This window comes from Paroedura picta, chromosome 12 (assembly GCF_049243985.1).
Source record: "Paroedura picta isolate Pp20150507F chromosome 12, Ppicta_v3.0, whole genome shotgun sequence".
NCBI lineage: Eukaryota > Metazoa > Chordata > Lepidosauria > Squamata > Gekkonidae > Paroedura > Paroedura picta.
The window spans coordinates 433,940-450,044 of record NC_135380.1 but is presented as its reverse complement, the minus strand read 5'-3'; the positions used below and the strand labels follow the sequence as shown (position 1 = coordinate 450,044).

Here is a 16,105-nt window from a genome sequence, read left to right as displayed (position 1 = left end):
CACGTCACTAGCCGGAGACGGAAGCCCCGCCTCCCCCGGAAGCAGGAGGGGCGGATGGTTCGTCGCGTCTGGGCTGCGCCGCTGCGGGGCCCCTCCTTGGAGCCTGCGCAGAGGCGCCCCTGCCCTGCGGCTGACTCCTGGCCCCAGTCCGCGCCCTACGTGGCCTCTCAAGGCATCCCTGCCCAAGGCTAATGTGACCAGGTTGTCCCACTTTGGGAGGGACATCTGGGAGTACCTGGCAAATTGTACTTATGCTGAAATTAAAATATATATATATTACAATACTATTTTTGCCTTCTATGAAACTTTTTGTTGCTCCATATAGACCAAATTTTTAATCAAGAACCCCCCCCCCCCCGGGGTTGGGGAATTGTATTTGCTGTTTTTATTGTGTTTAAAGTTTAAACAGTTTGCTGTTTGTTTTTCTTTAAAAGTATTTTGGGGGTGGGGGTTGGGGCTTGTATTTTGAAGTTCTGTTTCTGGTTGTTTCTTGGGGGGCTGTTTGATTGTTTTGGTTTTTTCCCCCCAGGTTTCCTCAGTTGCCACCTTTGGGCTTCGTGCCCTGGGTGGCAGCTGGTTATTTGATAGTTGCAGGTGTTTTTGGGTGGGGGCCTAGTTTCAGTTTAGGGGGGGGTTGTGTTTGTTCTTAGGTTGGTTTAGCTGTTAGGGCCTTGCAGGGCCAGTTTATCTTGATTGCCAGCCACCTTTGGGGGAGTACCCTGGGTGGCTGCTGGTAAGGTTGTTTGCTTGTTGAAGCTGTTTCTTTGGTTAGCTAGGTAGAGTTAGCTTGTTTGGTTAGTTGTTAGGGCCTTGCAGGGCAAGTTTTTCTTGCTAGCCACCTTTGGGGGAGTGCCCTGGGTGGCTGCTGGTTGTTTGTTTGTAGAAGCTGTTTGGTTGGCCTAGGCTTGCTTTGTTTGGCAGTTTGGGCCTTGCAGGGCCACTTTTCCTCGGTTGCCACCTTTGGGGGAGTGCCCTGGGTGGCTGGCAGCTGGTTGGTGTTTCAGAGATTGTTTCCTGGGGGGAATTTCTTCTTGGGGTGCCCAATTAGTGACCCTTTAAATAGGCAGTAAAATCCATAGTTTCAGGAAAATTTTTAAAGTGCTACTAATTTTTAGAATAGATAGTTTCTTTCCTAAGTAGCTAGATAGGATTGCATTTTTATAAGAAAAAATGATTTGAGATCTAGGCTAAAAAGAACTTTCTTAGTAGTTTAAAAAACTTTAAACTAGCAGGGGCTGTGCCTTATTGAAGGCCAGCTTTCCTGGTAGATACAGGAATTGATTTAGAGGCCGGCAGGTTTAGGGGTTCTTCTTAGCAGATCAGGTGGGGGCTTGGTGCAGAAATCTGCTCCAGCCTTCCTTCTAGCTAGTAACACTCAGGTAGCATAAAACACTTTAAAAGTGTAAAAAGGTTTTTTTCTTCTAATTTTCCCCTGCTGTAGGTTAGGTAGGGCCAGTTAAACTTAGCTAGGCCCAGACAGGTTCCTTAAGTTAAAAAAACAAACAGAGAGAACAGGAAAACTCCATAGAAGTTAGGTCAGCTTAGAGTCTAAAAAAACTAAACAGATAGCTGGTGGGAAGTTTTATAAGTTGCAAGGTTTCCTTATAAACAGGTGTTAGGGCAGTTAGTGGTAGTGCCTCAAATTTCCCTGTCTCTTAGATTAGAGCTAGAAACAGTTTGTCCAAGGGAACATGAGTGGGAAGAAGGAAGGTCAGGCTAGGGGCCCTGGGGGAAAGGTCCTACAGAAAACTAGAGGGGTGGAGGGGAGTGAGAGGGGGAAGGACTCTTCCCCCCACCTGAGAAGAGGCCTGTCTTGGGTCGACCTTCCACCACTCCGACCTCTGGCCGGAGTGGTGCAATAAAGAGTGTCCGCAAGGGTCTCTTTATTTAGGCGGCTGCCGGGGCGCCCCCTTCTAAGGTGCGTCATGCAGGGGTCTTTGCTGGCACTTCTGCGGGGCCTGCTGATCAGGCAACCCCTCATGTCACTCCTTTTGCTAGTGAGGCATGGGGGCGTCAGGAGGAGCTGCCTGATCTCTCCATAGGGTGAGCCTTGGGGACATGAGTGGCTTGTCCTTCATGTCCCCAGGCATCGCCTTGGGGGTGCAGAGAGCCCTGGAGGAGATGGGTGAGGGACTGGCCCGCCAGTCTACTCCCCTTTCTACTCCAGGATCCAGCAGGCTTCAGTTGAGGGGGGGGACAGGAGCAGATGGTAGAGGTGGTGCAAGAGGGAGAGATGGAGGTGGCACCCCCTGCCCCGCTATCTCGACCCCTTCCCCCTCTCTCACCTCCTTCTGTCCCCACCTCAGGACACAGTGTGTCCGGTCCAAGCTCCTTACAGGAGGCAGCTCAGAGGACTTCACAGGCTGCTTCCAGACATTGGAGGGAACCCACCTAGCAGAGTGCCAGCTCTGTAGGCAGAGGGTTAGTTGTGGAAGACAAGAGCGTCACTACACAACTAGCGGCCTCATGAACCACCTGAAGAGGCACCACCAGGCTGTCCTGCTTCAGGGGGAGAGACAGGCTGGCAGTGGGGTGCCTGCACAGGCACAACCTACCAGCACGGGGCTGGAGAGTCTACCTGGGACCTCCACCTCCAGAGCTCTCCCTAAGAGTTCTGCTCAGGGGGCAGGTGGAGTTAGAGGGAGGCAAGCGACCATGGTGGAGATGCTTGCCCGGGCTGGCAGTGGCATGCCAAAAGGGGGGGTTGAGGCAGGGTGTAGGGCCGCAAACCATGACCTAGCTGCGCTCATGGCCGTGGGTGGGTACCCCTTTTGTCTGGCTGACGACGTGTACTTCCGCCGACTATGCCGTCGCATATCCATCTGGTACATGCCTCCTAGTCGTACCACGATTAGTAGGTCAGTGTTGCCCTCTCTTTATAGGGCAGCCAGATGCCGCTTGGAGGTAGAGATGTCCCGAGCTTCAGGGACCGTACACTTCACGTCGGACATATGGACGTCATGTCATGCGCAGGATGCGCACATCTCGCTGACTGCGCATTGGTGGGACGGACGGGAGGTGCTGGGTGGGTTGAGCCTGTTAGGCAGGGTGAGGGCTATTGCCATGCCTTGCAGCACATCGAGCCCTTCGATGTGCGGCACATGGCAGACAACATCGAGGGCACCATTCGTAGAATGGTAGATGGGTGGGTAGGCAGTGGGGCGGGGGTCAGCAAGGTCTTCTTGGTGACAGATGGTGCCCTTAACATGACCAAGGCAGTCAAGGGCATGGGCCTGAAGCACATCTCCTGTGCGGCCCACCTTCTCCACCTCGTGGTTAAAGATGCACTTGGGGTCGGCTCCAAGGAAACCGGTTCATCCGCTGAAGCCAACTTCCGGCATCTCATCGAGAAGTGCCGGAAGATCATGGCGTATTTCTCTCACAGCTTGTACGACGTCTCGAGGCTGGAGAGAAAGCAGGTCCTGATGGGCATGCCGCAGCTCTGCCTTATCAGAGACGTCAGAAGAAGGAAATTGCCAATTTACCTGCTGAAATCATTTTTTACTCACGCTTTTGGGAGCCCCTAGGATGGGGACCCCTTGGTCCAATCTTCTTGAAACCTGCAGGGGAGCTCTGGGGGGGGGGTTCCCTCAGTCCCCAGCAAGTTTCAGGATGATTGCACCAGGGGGGCCCATCCTGGGGGCTCTCAAGGAACATTCCCCATAGAAGTCTATGGGGAAACATGTTCAGACTAAAGAATCTGACTGTCCATTGTAACCAATGGAGCGGATAGGGGCACCCTCTTTGGGAGCCCCTAGGATTGGACCCCTTGGTCCAATCTTCTTGAAACTTTCAGGGGACTCAGGGAAGACCCTCCCTGAGCTCCCCAAGAGGTTTCAGGGGTGCAATGTACACCCCTCCCCCCCCAGCCCCCGGGGAAGGCGGGGGAAGGATTTCCAATGCTAGTCAATGGAGCCATTGACTTGCATTGGCCCCAAATAGTCCGAAACGATTCGGGAGGATTTCCAATGCTAGTCAATGGAGCCATTGACTTGCATTGGCCCTGAATCAATTCGGACCGGTCTGAATCAGCCAATTCGGATACGAAATGGTCCGAATCAGGCCGATTCGGATCCGAAACGGTCCGAATCGGGGCCTCCCTGCACAACCCTATTTCTATACTGCCCATTTCTCTGCGGCTCTGGGCAGTTTACATTGAACGTTACTTGCATGGAATGCATAGATAACTTGCATGGAACGTTATACAGACTGTAACATCAAAGCAACTTTCAATAAAACATCAAAAGATTACAATATTACATTTATAATATAAATAACAATTAACAGTAACATTGGGAGGTTAATTATTTCAGCCATAGTGGGCGTCTGGGGAGACCAGCAGGTGTTCTGTGTCAGTCGGCCTCAAGCGAATGCCTGGTGGAAGAGCTCCCTCTTGCAGGCCCTGCAGAACTGTGGAAGTTCGGGCCCGGCTCTGATCTTCTCAGGGAGCTCATTCCACCAGGTGGGGGCCAGGACCAAGAAGGCTCTGGCCCTTGTTGAGATCCAACGCGCTTCTCTGGAGCCAGGGATCCGCAGCCAGTTGGAGGTGGCAGAGCATAAGACTTTTGGGGGGGTATACACCGGGCCCAAACCGCATATGGCCTTAAAGGCAATTACCAGAACTTTAAGCTTAATCCAGAATTCAACTGGGAGCCATCCAAGTTGTTGGAGTACCGGCTGGATGTGGGATCGCCATGATGTTTTAGTGAGAATCCTGGCCACAGCATTCTGCACCAGTTGTAGTTTCCGGATCAAGGACAAGGGTTGGCCTGCTTAGAGAAGTCCAGCCTAGAGGTGACCATTGCATGGGTCACTGTGGCTAGGTGCTCTGGGTCCAGGTAGGGCACTAGTAGCTTGGCTAGGCCAAGGTGGTAGAATGCCAGCCGCATTACCATTGTGACCTGAGCTTCCATTGGAAGGGAAGCATCCAGGATCACGCCCAGGTTCCTGTCGGAGTGCGTTGGTGAGAGCTGCACACCGTCCAGGTTCGACAGACGCGCTTCCTCCCATGCTCCCTTCCTACCCAACCACAGGACCTTCGTCTTTCCAGGGTTGAGCTTCAGGCAACTCTGCTTGATCCATTTTTTCACTGCTTCCAGACATCTGGCTAAGGATTCCGGGGAAGAGTCAGGGCGGTCATCCATAAGGAGGAAGAGCTGGGTGTCATCCGCATATTGGCAGCAGCCCAGCCCAAACCTCTGCGCCAGCTGAGCCAGAGGGCGCATAAAGATGTTAAATAAGGTAGGAGAGAGGACTGCTCCTTGTGTGACTCTACATGTGAGCCCCTTATTCTGGAAGGGGGTTTCCTCATGGGCCTTCAGCATAGACTTCTCTGTTGATAAATGTTGATCTTGCAGTAAATTAGAACTTGGGGTTTTTTTTACTTGGGGTAGGATGTCATGATGATTCAGATCCATTTTCTGAGGTGAAAGGTCTTTTGAATTGTTGATATATTTTTTCTCTTTCTCCAGCCTACATGACGGTGTTCCTTCATGGAGGGTGGGGGGAGCGAAAGAGAGAGAGAGACACCACAGCTTCCTGTTGCTGTCTTCAGACCCAGTTTTTGGCTGCTTGCTTCTCAGTGCGAGTTGGCTACTGGTGGACCCTGCTGCTTTGGGCTTCTTACAGTCACTGCCCTCTGAACACGTGAGGAAATCCCCGGTGCTTTGAAGAAAGAGCATGGGCAGCTGTCAGCGTCTCGGCATGATGGTCCTCGCACTGATCACCAGAGGTAGGGCCTGATTGCCAGACAAGCTGCAGACAAGATGGGCAGAGGCAGTGGGTTGATGCAGCAACACGAGGAGGGGGGCAGGCTACCAGCCTCCAGGTGGGGCCTTGGGTTCTCCGGGGATCCCAATTCCTCCCCAGACTTCAGAGGTCACCTTCCCTGGCCGAAAGGGCTGCTCTGGAGGGTGGGTGATTGTTGCTGCCAAACAGCCCCCACCAGTCCTGCCCCCAGGGCTCCAAGCATTTCCCAAGCAGGAGTTGCCAGCCCTCATCTGAGGGGTCCCACAGTGGAAGGCCTAATTGGGGAGAAAGCATGCTGCTTTTTTTTGGGGGGGGGTCATCTCCTTTTCAAACATTCTTTCACCTGTTAGCTCTATCAAAAGAGCTCCCAAAAATGTGTATGTCTCCAAAGTTGTCAGCACACTTTGACAGTAGGTTTTCTACTGCACTGGCATTCCATAGGTCATTCTGAAAAGAGTCAGTCCTATAGATGCTACCCCACCCCCAGGAAACCCTTATTAAAGAGCAGGACCTGGCCCAGAAGGACCTGGCCTGTGGCAGTGGTTCCATGAGAACAAGGGCCAAAGGGCACAATCATGCAAAGAGGCCACAGCCAGACCAGCACCCTGTTTTCTACAATGTCCAGCCAGATATTTCTAGGAAGCCCATCTGCATGGCTTCTTGAGGGCAAAAGCCCTCTCTGGCCTCTAAGCGACAGTTCTACACTGCCTTTGATTAGAGAGGCTCTGTTTTGTGTTTGTGGTTAACAAGGGCTGCTTTCCACTGAGCGCAGCCAGGGAGGATGCTGGGTGTTCCAGGATCACAGCTCCCATTCAGGCAGCCGCTCTTCTAAAAGGACAAAGCTTTCTTGGGCAGCTAGGGCCTTTTTCGTGGCCTGACGTGCCCCTGCAGGCAACCTGCAAGCATTCGGCATGTTGCTTGTATGCCTGCCCTGGTGGGCAAAGAGCTGTCACCATGGAGCTCCCAGCCTCAGGCCTTGCTTAGGCCTAATCCACTGCCAGTACCACCACAACTGGTGGCAATGAATTCCATAAGTGCATGACACATTGCAAGAAGAGCACATTTTCTGTGCCTTTTCTCGGTTTATTTGGGCCATTACAAGAGAAGGCCGCAACTCTTCACCAGCTTTTGCCATCCCTGGCACAAACGGTGTATGCCTCTGTCAGACCCCCTCCCCCCCTGATTTGTTGCTTAGATAAAAGCCCCATGTGCTTCTGCTTTTCTTTTGTCCTGTTGCTCTACAGGACGCAGGTAGAAAACTGTCCATATTCCTGGTGGTCTTCTTCCTGGTAACCCCCAGCAGAGAGTTTGCTTGTTTCATCTGGGCTACATGCTGAGTCGACATTTGGGCACCTGTCCTGCTCAGCCAGTTCAGGCACCATTGGCAGGTGTTTGAAGAAGGAGGCTGCCCAAGTGCCTAGGGGCATCACTTCATGCTGAATGCATCCCTGCATATTGCCCCCCTCACTCAACTGAGAAAGGTCATAGAATCATAGAGATGGAAGGGACCTCCTGGGTCATTTAGTCCAACCCCCTGCACTATGCAGGACACTAACAGCCCTCTCGCTCCTCCACTGTCACCTGCCACCACCTTAAGCCTTCACAGAATCAGCTTCTTCATCAGATGGCTATCCAGCCTCTGTTTAAAAATGTCTTTGAGGACCTCATCACAGCTTGTTCTGGTTCTTGCCATCCTGAGTGATTTGCAGGGAGGTTCCAGCACTTTACCTTTCCTGCTTTAACAGCTCACCTAAGCGTCCTGGGGAGCTCTGAGCTACCATCCTCCACTTCCTTCCAGCCATTGCCCACATTCTTTACTTCAAAGACATTTGGTATTTTCCATTCCGGTGTGAAGAATGTGCTGGGCAGCCTGCCTCTTCTCCAGTAGATGCAGGCGCTGACTTGATGCTTTTGGGCAACCTGCCAGCCGGGCATGCCAGCAGGAGTCCCTGTCCCCAGCCTCTGGACCTTGGTGGTGCACCTTACCTGGCCGGGGCTGTTCCACTTAGCCATCCTGGCCTGGAGCCTTGGAGAGGGGCCCACCTTGAACAACCACCTAAGTCAGTGGCTGTGAGCTCCATAGGTTCCCAATGCTTTCCAGGGCTGGAAGAGATCCTTCCTGGTGGGCGCCTGGTCCAGGCTTGTGCACTGAGCCCAGGGCATATTCAGTATGCCAAGTCATGGCTTGGCCCCTGTATTTTACCAGGGTTGCCCTGGTAGCTGGAGAGCAGCTGCTATTAGTCTCTCTCTCTCTCTCTCTCTCTTTTTCTTAGGCATAGTCGTCGCTGGAAACTCTGGCCAAGGTACGGGCTGGCTTGACCTCCACCCCACCCCCGGAAGGCATCCCTGGTCATTGGGTGTGGGCTGCAGACACCTTTGTCCTCAGAGAGTGGGAGTCACTAGCTCTGGGCAGACCCTCCTTTTCACACTCCTCCCTTGGACATCTGCCTCTTCTCTAGTAGATGCAGGGGCTGACCTGCATCTGACCTGCACCATCATTTCCCCCTGAGAACTGTAAGCCCTGTCATGGGAGCCTCTTGCCCGGGCTCTGCACCTGGGACGAAAGGCATCACCAGTTAGCCAATGCATTTGCCATGGAGGAAAGTCCCTCTGACTTCAGCGTGGCAGAGCTGCTCATATGCAGAATCGTGAGTTTGCAGTCTGGACATGCTTGGGTGGGCCCAGAGAGAGGTGAAGAAGCAGAGCAAACATGCCCCAGCAGGTAAAGCAGAACTCAGAAGCGAGTGTCATGCCCAACCCACAAGGAAGAGCCAGATCCAGGCCGGGCTGGAGGACATAACAGTCGCTTGCAAAGTGTTGCCCCTTCCTGAGACCCTGCAGGCGCTTGTGAGGTCTGTGGGCTGGGGGCAGGGATTGTTCCCTCCCTCATTGCCTCCCGCCTGTTTGCTTTGCAGGTCTTTCCATCCAGGTGAAGCATGAAAAAAGTGGTATCTTCTTGCACTGCACAGTGGGCAAGACCAGCTCTGTGCTGGGCTGGAGCAAAGATGGCCGTGGCATCGATGATGTCAGTGAAAGCAAACTGTGGGTGGGCTTGGCAGTGGATGACCCCCGAGGCCTCTTCCAGTGCAACTCGACGGAGGGAACTGCCTCTCTGCAGCTGTACTTTCGAAGTGGGTGAGCCCTCCCTCCCTCGTTCCCTTGCCCTCGCGGCAGAAGAAGGTGGTCCCAGGCAGGCTCAGTTGTGGTGGCCAGAGGTCCAAGCCAGGAAATGCCTTTCCTTAAGCCCAACCGAAAGGCATCCTATGAGCCTCTTCTGAATTCTTCATCCACTTGGATGCTCAAGAACAGAAAGGCTCTCTCAGACCATGATCCACAGGCCTTTGGCTTCAAAGCCTGCCCAGTAGGGCCAGGCAGGGCTGGAATAATTTTGCTCCCTCAGCATGCTGGGAATAGAAAGACACCTTTGTCCCCTCGAGGAAGCGTAGGTTGCCAGGTTTTCCTTTCCTGGGTGGTTTTGCTTTGGGGCTTCTTGTTCTCAGCCCCAAAGCACCAGGTGACATGAGGCAGGCCCACAGAAATCAGCAAAGCTCTCTACACAGCTGTTGGATGAAAAGCACAGCCTCTGAGATCTCCCCTCCATTTTATTTACTTATCTATTTTTGAGCAAATAGCCTGATTAATATGCACATTGTGGCAGCTTTCCCCACCTAGAAACCCAGAAGGGCTCTTCTCCAATGCAGTCAAGTAGAGCATCCAAATGATATTGTGTCAGTCCCGTCCTATTTCTGATTTTGACAAGGTCACCTATCTGTTATCAGATGTCAACCCCTATATCTCATAGGTTGGCACTTTTCGCTCTGGCTGCCAGGAAGATCCAAGCCAAAGCATTTTTACAGGCGCCTCCACCTTGATACGCCGTTTCCCCCCTGTTATTGTAACTCAGTTGCCCATGTTTACAATTTTATGTACGCAATATTGGAGAAATATTGTTTTATTCGTATTTGTACTATATTGTTTTAATTGTGCTTTGTAATGGCCTTTGGCTATATATAATAAATGTTATCGTCTCATGTCAGTCCCAAGCATGGTACATGCTGCTTGGGGGTTGGGTGGGGGGTTCTTTGGCTGTGGGGAGGCAGGGGGAGAGGAGAGGTGGCCACTGGAATGGGGAGGTAGTGAGGCCATTATTCTGATTGGCCTTTGCAAAATGGCTGTTTTTAGATTCTGGGCAGCTCCCAGCTGGTGCTTCCATGAAGAGAGGGCCCAGAAATTGTCCTGTGGGCGTGCCTGGCTCCTGAGCCATGTGGCTGTGCAAGGGCCTTTGGGGAGAGCTGTGTTCCCCAGTCCTGGCAACCTCCCAACCCCAGTCTCTGCTTGGAAAGGAACGTCTGCTCCAGAGGCCTCCTTCAAACTGCTGGGGAGGCAGTTCGACAGGCAAGAGACTGGCTGGAGGGCTTCCTGGGGGTTTCCTCATCTTGGTTTGCTTGGCTGCCCTCTCCTCTTTCAGGGATGTTTCTTGGATGGTTCACTGTATAAATGAAATCCTTACAAAAGGAAGCCTCGGTCTTCATGCTGTGTCAGTGTCTGAGTGAGCTGCTGCTGCCAAGCTCTCCGGTGTATTGGATTCAGATGGGATGTCATGGCAAAGCCTGAAATTATTTATCACGCTGGTATCAAACTATACAGAGGAGAATCTTGAGGGAGAAACTTATGCCTCATTCCTTCTGTATTTTTTCAGTGAAAGACCATTTTTATTTATATTTCTTTATAATGAAAACAAATTTTAAAGTAAATGAGTTTCGTGACTGTCTGGTAATATTTGGACCTATCTACTAGCCTGGCTCCTGGCTGAGGTTTAGGGCTCATAGAAACAAACAGAATTTGTCCACGGGCATCTTGAAGACCGACAAAGGTTTATTCAAGGCAAAAGCTTTCTTGTGCAGGCGCACTTCTTGAATCAGAAGTGCCACTGGACTAGGGTTAGTTCAAGTACCACTGGACTTGAACTTCAAACCAACACAGCAACCCCCCCCCCTGCAACCAAGGGGAGAAGAGACAATGGAGCCAACAGGGAGGGCTTCCTCGCCCTCCCCAGCAGAGCTGGCGGCTAAGCAGGGAGCTCAGTAGGCAGGGGATCACCCTTCCCCATGCCTGAGATACCCTCTCCCCTGCAGCCTCTGGGCTGGCCACCTGAGATTACGTTTCCCAGGGTGTGGCACCACCAAGGTTTCCCAGAGAGAAAGCATGTGTGTGTGTGTGTGGGGGGGGGGGATTCTGCTCTGCTCCTGTGCCTGGGGGATGCCATGTGGGCCGTGCTGGCAGAAATGGGCTATGGCAAAGGGCCCAGCTTACAGAAGCTTCAGAGTAAGCAAGAGGAGTGGAGGAGACCATCTAGGCCAGTGGCAGAGAAATGTGATTCATGGTGAGAAAGTTTGGGAACAAAGTTAGATGGGGGGACATTGCACACCCCTGCCCAACAGTGAGGAACAGGCAGTGTGCACATGCTCTGGGATATTCTCTGGACTCAATGGTATGTGCTCAGCTTATGCTTAGTGCTGTCTCTCACCACAGTGTGCCAGTACTGCGTCCAGCTCAGCCCGGCCCTGGTCCTGGGGATAGTAGTGGCCGATGTCATTGCAACGGTGTTCCTGGCAGGAGTAGTGTGGTGTCTTGCTGCACAGGAGCCTGTCCAACTGTCTCAAGGTGAGAGGAGTTGCTGAGGGTGGCAGGAAGGGGGGCTGCCCCCCCCCCCGAGACTGTCTTTGAAATAGGATCCCCAGGAAAGTCATGTGCCAAGCACCACACTGAGATTTTTTCAAGTTTAAATAACAGAAATCAACATGTTGCTTTGGCATGCTAAAGTTGTAATGATCCATCCACCCCAGCCTCTGAACTCACAACAATTAAAAATATATCCTTGGTCCCTTTCATTGTGGAGAACTCAGGGGAAAGGCAAGTTTGGCAACCCAAAAGGGCTAGACCTGGGCCCCCTCTCTATGCAGGATTTGCTCCCATTTAGCTTTCAAATGGGAGAGGGGATTGGGGCACTGTCCACAATATGTCATCCGCTGCTTTTTCTGAGAAACGGCCATCCAAGTGCCTTTGCAAGGCATATTCAACAAGAGTGGCACAGAGAATTGTTGCTGGGGAAGAAGTTGCAGTGGCTATGTGGCTTCAGGCCTGCAGCGTTGAATCACAGAATCACAGAGCTGGAAGGGGCCATACAGGCCATCTAATCCAACCCCCTGCTTAACACAGGATCAGCCCAAAGCTAATGCACTGAAGCCACAGTTCACACCCGTGGAGCCAAATGTGGCTGTGTGTCCCTTGGAGCCTCTTTGGTTGATGCCTGGTGATTGGCAAGGTGGCCGGAGTGCGGTGTGTCCTGATTGCCCCCCCCCAGGTGGTATTTGTGGATTCTCCCGCCTGATACCTGTCCTCTGTAGGGCGAAGTGGGGCCTATGGACCATGGGAGAAGACAGCGGTGATGGAGCCTTCTTCAGAGAGCAGGCCTTGTTTGCTTTTTGAGGGGCTCATGGGAACTGTAGTCCATGGACATCTGGAGGACCACAGGTTGACTACCCCTGCTCTAGTATCCGGCAAGGGAGCCTGCTGCATGGAGTAGTGCAGGGCCAGGAATGCATGGGGAGGCAGTTGTTGAAGTCCTAATGAAATGGCTCCACACAGAGGACAAGCCTGCTGATCCCGAGACCTCCCAAGAAAACCCTCCTCCTGGCTGCTGACTGACATGCTCACATCCGCTAACCAGGGCTCTTCTGTCTTTCTTCCTTTGGTCTCTGCAGCTTCTGACAGGCAGACCCTGCTGGCCCATGATCTGCTCTACCAGGTGAGTGAGGCCTTGGGTGCCCCTATGGTCTCCCCCTTCTGAGGTTCCTAGTGACTGGCTTGAACTGAGCTTGGTTGACCCCCCCCCCCCCCAGGTCTTCCTGCCCAGCCCACACTAGGAGCCTACTGGGGCATCCGGGTGGAGGCTAGTTCTCTGGGTTCTGGCAGAGGGTGCTGTGGGGTTATAACGCCATCCTGAGAGCCGTAGAGTTCGCTGTCATAGCCTTATTAGTAAGAACAAGGGGAGTTTTTTCTTTGGTCTCCATAGTGCAAACTTTTGAAAGGGGGGGGGGGAAGTAGACTGGTGACATCACAGCAGGCCAGCCAGTCAGTGCCAGGTGGCTTTCACTGGGAACCCACAGGACCCTTTTCCTTCCTGGAGAGGAGAAGTGCATGTGGGCTGGACACCGGGAGACTGCTTCCAGAGCAAGCCCCCTAGTTCAGAATGTGCCATTTGGCTGCCAAAACTGCTGCAAGGCTGGTCTGTGGCAGACATGATCACAGAAACAGGAAGCAGACCAGGTCTAATGTTAAATGTGGGCCTCTCCTCTCTTTCCCCTCTGCCTGCCACAGCCTCTTGGAGAACGCAACAGCAGACAGTACAGCCACATTGGAATGGCCAAGGCCCGCCGTCGGTGAGCAAGGGAATGGGTCACTTGGCCCATTGAGCACCTGGCTCAGGGCAGCCGCAGTTCACATCTGCTCAGTTGGACGGCTGACCCTCAGTACCAGGATCCCTGGTTTAGTGGTGGTGGACTCCACTGCAGAAGATGGCAGAGAAAGCTTCACATACATTGGTGGAGGACAGATTTGAAAGAACTGGAGCTGCTCCCATCCCCACCCCGGTGTCTTTGCAACCCGTTTCAGGTTCCTCAATAAACGCTTTGCTGGCTTAACTCCAAGGGTGGCCTCTGAAGGGCTGTGGGAGCTTGAGCTGAGATGCAAGGGCTTGCTCAGAGTGCGGCCGGATGAGCTGCTCTTCCTTCCCACGCAGCTGCACGTGCTCCAACCACATCCTGTGATAAATGCTGAGCCTGACTGGGGCCCCAGTTCTTAGGTGTGTATGTGGGGAGCACAATCCTCCCCCCTGCCCCTCCCCAACACCATTGCCAATTCCTGTGCTAGTCAGCCCCCTACAAGGGAGGTCTTTGTCAAGGCAGCTGCAGGGCAGGGAGACCCTTCAGCCGTGGCTTGTTCTGGTTGCTCTCCCCAAGGTGGCCTGCATTGCGTAGGCTATGCTCCTGCCACCTCCCCCTTTGCCAAAGCTTTGCGCTTGTGCGCTTGTGCCACATGTCTGCTCCAGCACCAACAAGATGTTGCCTAGCTGCGAGGATGGGGAGTGGGTGTCATGTTCAAAGTGCAACAGCTGGGAGGGGGGCTCTTCCTGAAGACTGGCATTGTTGCCTCTGGCCATCGGCTACAGCTGCAGGTATAGAATCTGAGAGTAGGAAGGGGTCATACAGTGCAGGATCAGCCTCAGGCATCCTGGAAAAGGATCTGTCCAGCTGCTTCTTGAAGGCCAGTGAGGGGGAGCTCCCCACCTCCTTAGGCAGCCCATCCCACTGCTGAACTAGAGTCCTTACAATCCTGGAGTGGGAAGGGCCCATTAAGGCCATCCAGTCCCACCCTTTGCTCAATGCAGGATCATCCTCAAGCATCCAGGCTAACTACATGTCCAGCTGCTGCTTGAAGACCACCAGTGAGGGGGAGCTCCCCACCTCCTGAGGCAGTCCATTCCATTGCTGAACTAGAGTCCTTACAATCCTGGAGTGGGAAGGGCCCATTAAGGCCATCCAGTCCCACCCTTTGCTCAATGCAGGATCATCCTCAAGCATCCAGGCTAACTACATGTCCAGCTGCTGCTTGAAGACCACCAGTGAGGGGGAGCTCCCCACCTCCTGAGGCAGTCCATTCCATTGCTGAATTGGACTCATAGAATCCTAGAGTGGGAAGGGGCTACACAGGCTATCCAGACCACCCCCTGCTCAATGCAGGATCAGCCTCAGGCATCCAGGAGAAGGATCTGTCCAGCTGCTGTTTGAAGACCACCAGTGAGGCAGAGCTCCCCCATGTCCTTAAGGCAGCCCATTCCACTGCTGAACTATGAAATTCCCTCCCCCCCAAAAAAACATCTAGCCGGTACTGTAGCTTAAACCCAATATTGTGGGTCATAGAATCATAGAGTTGGAAGGGACCTCCTGGGTCATCTAGTCCAACTCCCTGCACTATGCAGGACACTCACAACCCTATCACTCATCCCCTGTAACCTGCCACCCACTCTCTGTTGTGTCCTAGCCTCTGCTGTCCTCCTTTAAGTGGCAACTCTAAAACCCTACAAGACAGCCATCAAGTCGTCTCTCAACCTCCTCCAAGCTGAACATTCCCAAATCCCTCAGCCTTTCCTCATGGGGTTTGGTCCCCAGGCCTTGGATCATTCTCGTCACTCTCCTCTGCACCCTCCAAATTTTGTTCACACCCCTTTGGAAATGTGTCAAATGGGATACCAGGGAAATGGGATACCCCCCCAAAAAAAATACAGGGCTGAAGAAAGTGCATCAAGCTCTTTCAGATTGCAGAAGGATATCAGCGAGCTGAGTGGTCCTCAGCTGAAAACCCCAGAGGACTGACCTGGGGGGGGTGGGCTGAGCCAGGCAGGAGGCAAGTGGCAGCAAGGGGGTGGGATAGCTTTTCCAGGCATCTCAGCTCCAGGATGGATGCTCCTTTCAGGGGGGGGGTGCTGTTTTCAGGGAGCTCTTTCAAGCCAGGGGGGTACATGGCCCCTGTCCTTTCATCCCAGTGTTAACCAAACGTTTTGTAGTTCTTACTGAGTCATTTTAGTCCTCTCTACAAAGTAGCAAAATGGATCTGTTCTACCCTGCAGACCTTGATCAACCCTGCCCACTCCAAGATGCTCCCAACATCTGGAGAGGCTTGCTTCTCTCTCTCTCTCTCTCTCTCTCTCTGGGGTAACTTGCTGCCACCACCTGACCTTTGTACAGAAGTGCCAGCTGAGGGGGTCAGGACTCCCAGCTTCTCTTCCCGGATCTGTGTGTCTCCTACTGCCCAGTGCCTAGCCACCTCGGGGAGAATTTGCTGCCTTGTGTGCACCTAGAGGAATAGCCACTTGCAAACTGCTGGCCTTCCCCTTGGTGCTCCTTTTACAATAGAGTGTTTGAGATGGTGGATGCTTTAGGATGCTTAGGGCTGATCCTGTGTAGAGCAGGGGGTTGGACTAGATGGCCTGTATGGCCCCTTCCAACACTATGATTCTATAATTCTTGTGTGGTACAGAAAACCACTACCAGCATCAAAAGTTATAAGGTTTTTTTCCCCCCCAAAAGAAAACATTCATAAGCATACTTTTAGGACAACACTGGACTGGGCAAGGAATTCAAATAAATGGGTAAACTGCAATCCCTGTATCCCTCTTGCTATAGATGCCTTATCAGAAGTTAAAATATAGGATAGGCTCCTTTAGCTTAGGAGGTTTCCTGGAAATCATTCCTGGAGTCTTTGTAGTTTAAGTCCTCCAGATCTCTGCCCCTGCTTG

At 52.8% G+C, this 16,105-nt stretch overlaps 1 protein-coding gene across 4 annotated transcripts; it reads left to right on the top strand.

Moving 5' to 3' along the window:
* Window positions 1–21: 21 nt before the first annotated feature.
* On the top strand, window positions 22–13,576 carry LOC143822216 (T-cell surface glycoprotein CD3 gamma chain-like). Of its 4 annotated transcripts, none has more exons than XM_077307127.1 (8): window positions 22–201; window positions 5,100–5,241; window positions 5,472–5,731; window positions 8,022–8,051; window positions 8,664–8,879; window positions 11,281–11,412; window positions 12,513–12,556; window positions 13,129–13,576. In XM_077307127.1, the coding sequence occupies exons 3-8, from the start codon at window positions 5,680–5,682 to the stop codon at window positions 13,192–13,194; spliced, it is 540 nt and encodes a 179-aa protein (XP_077163242.1). In that variant the 5' UTR covers window positions 22–201; window positions 5,100–5,241; window positions 5,472–5,679; the 3' UTR covers window positions 13,195–13,576. The 4 variants fall into 4 exon arrangements, with proteins under 4 accessions (XP_077163242.1, XP_077163243.1, XP_077163240.1 ...); XM_077307128.1 differs by having other exon boundaries at window positions 5,051–5,241; XM_077307125.1 differs by having other exon boundaries at window positions 22–245.
* The last annotated feature ends 2,529 nt before the right edge of the window (window positions 13,577–16,105 follow it).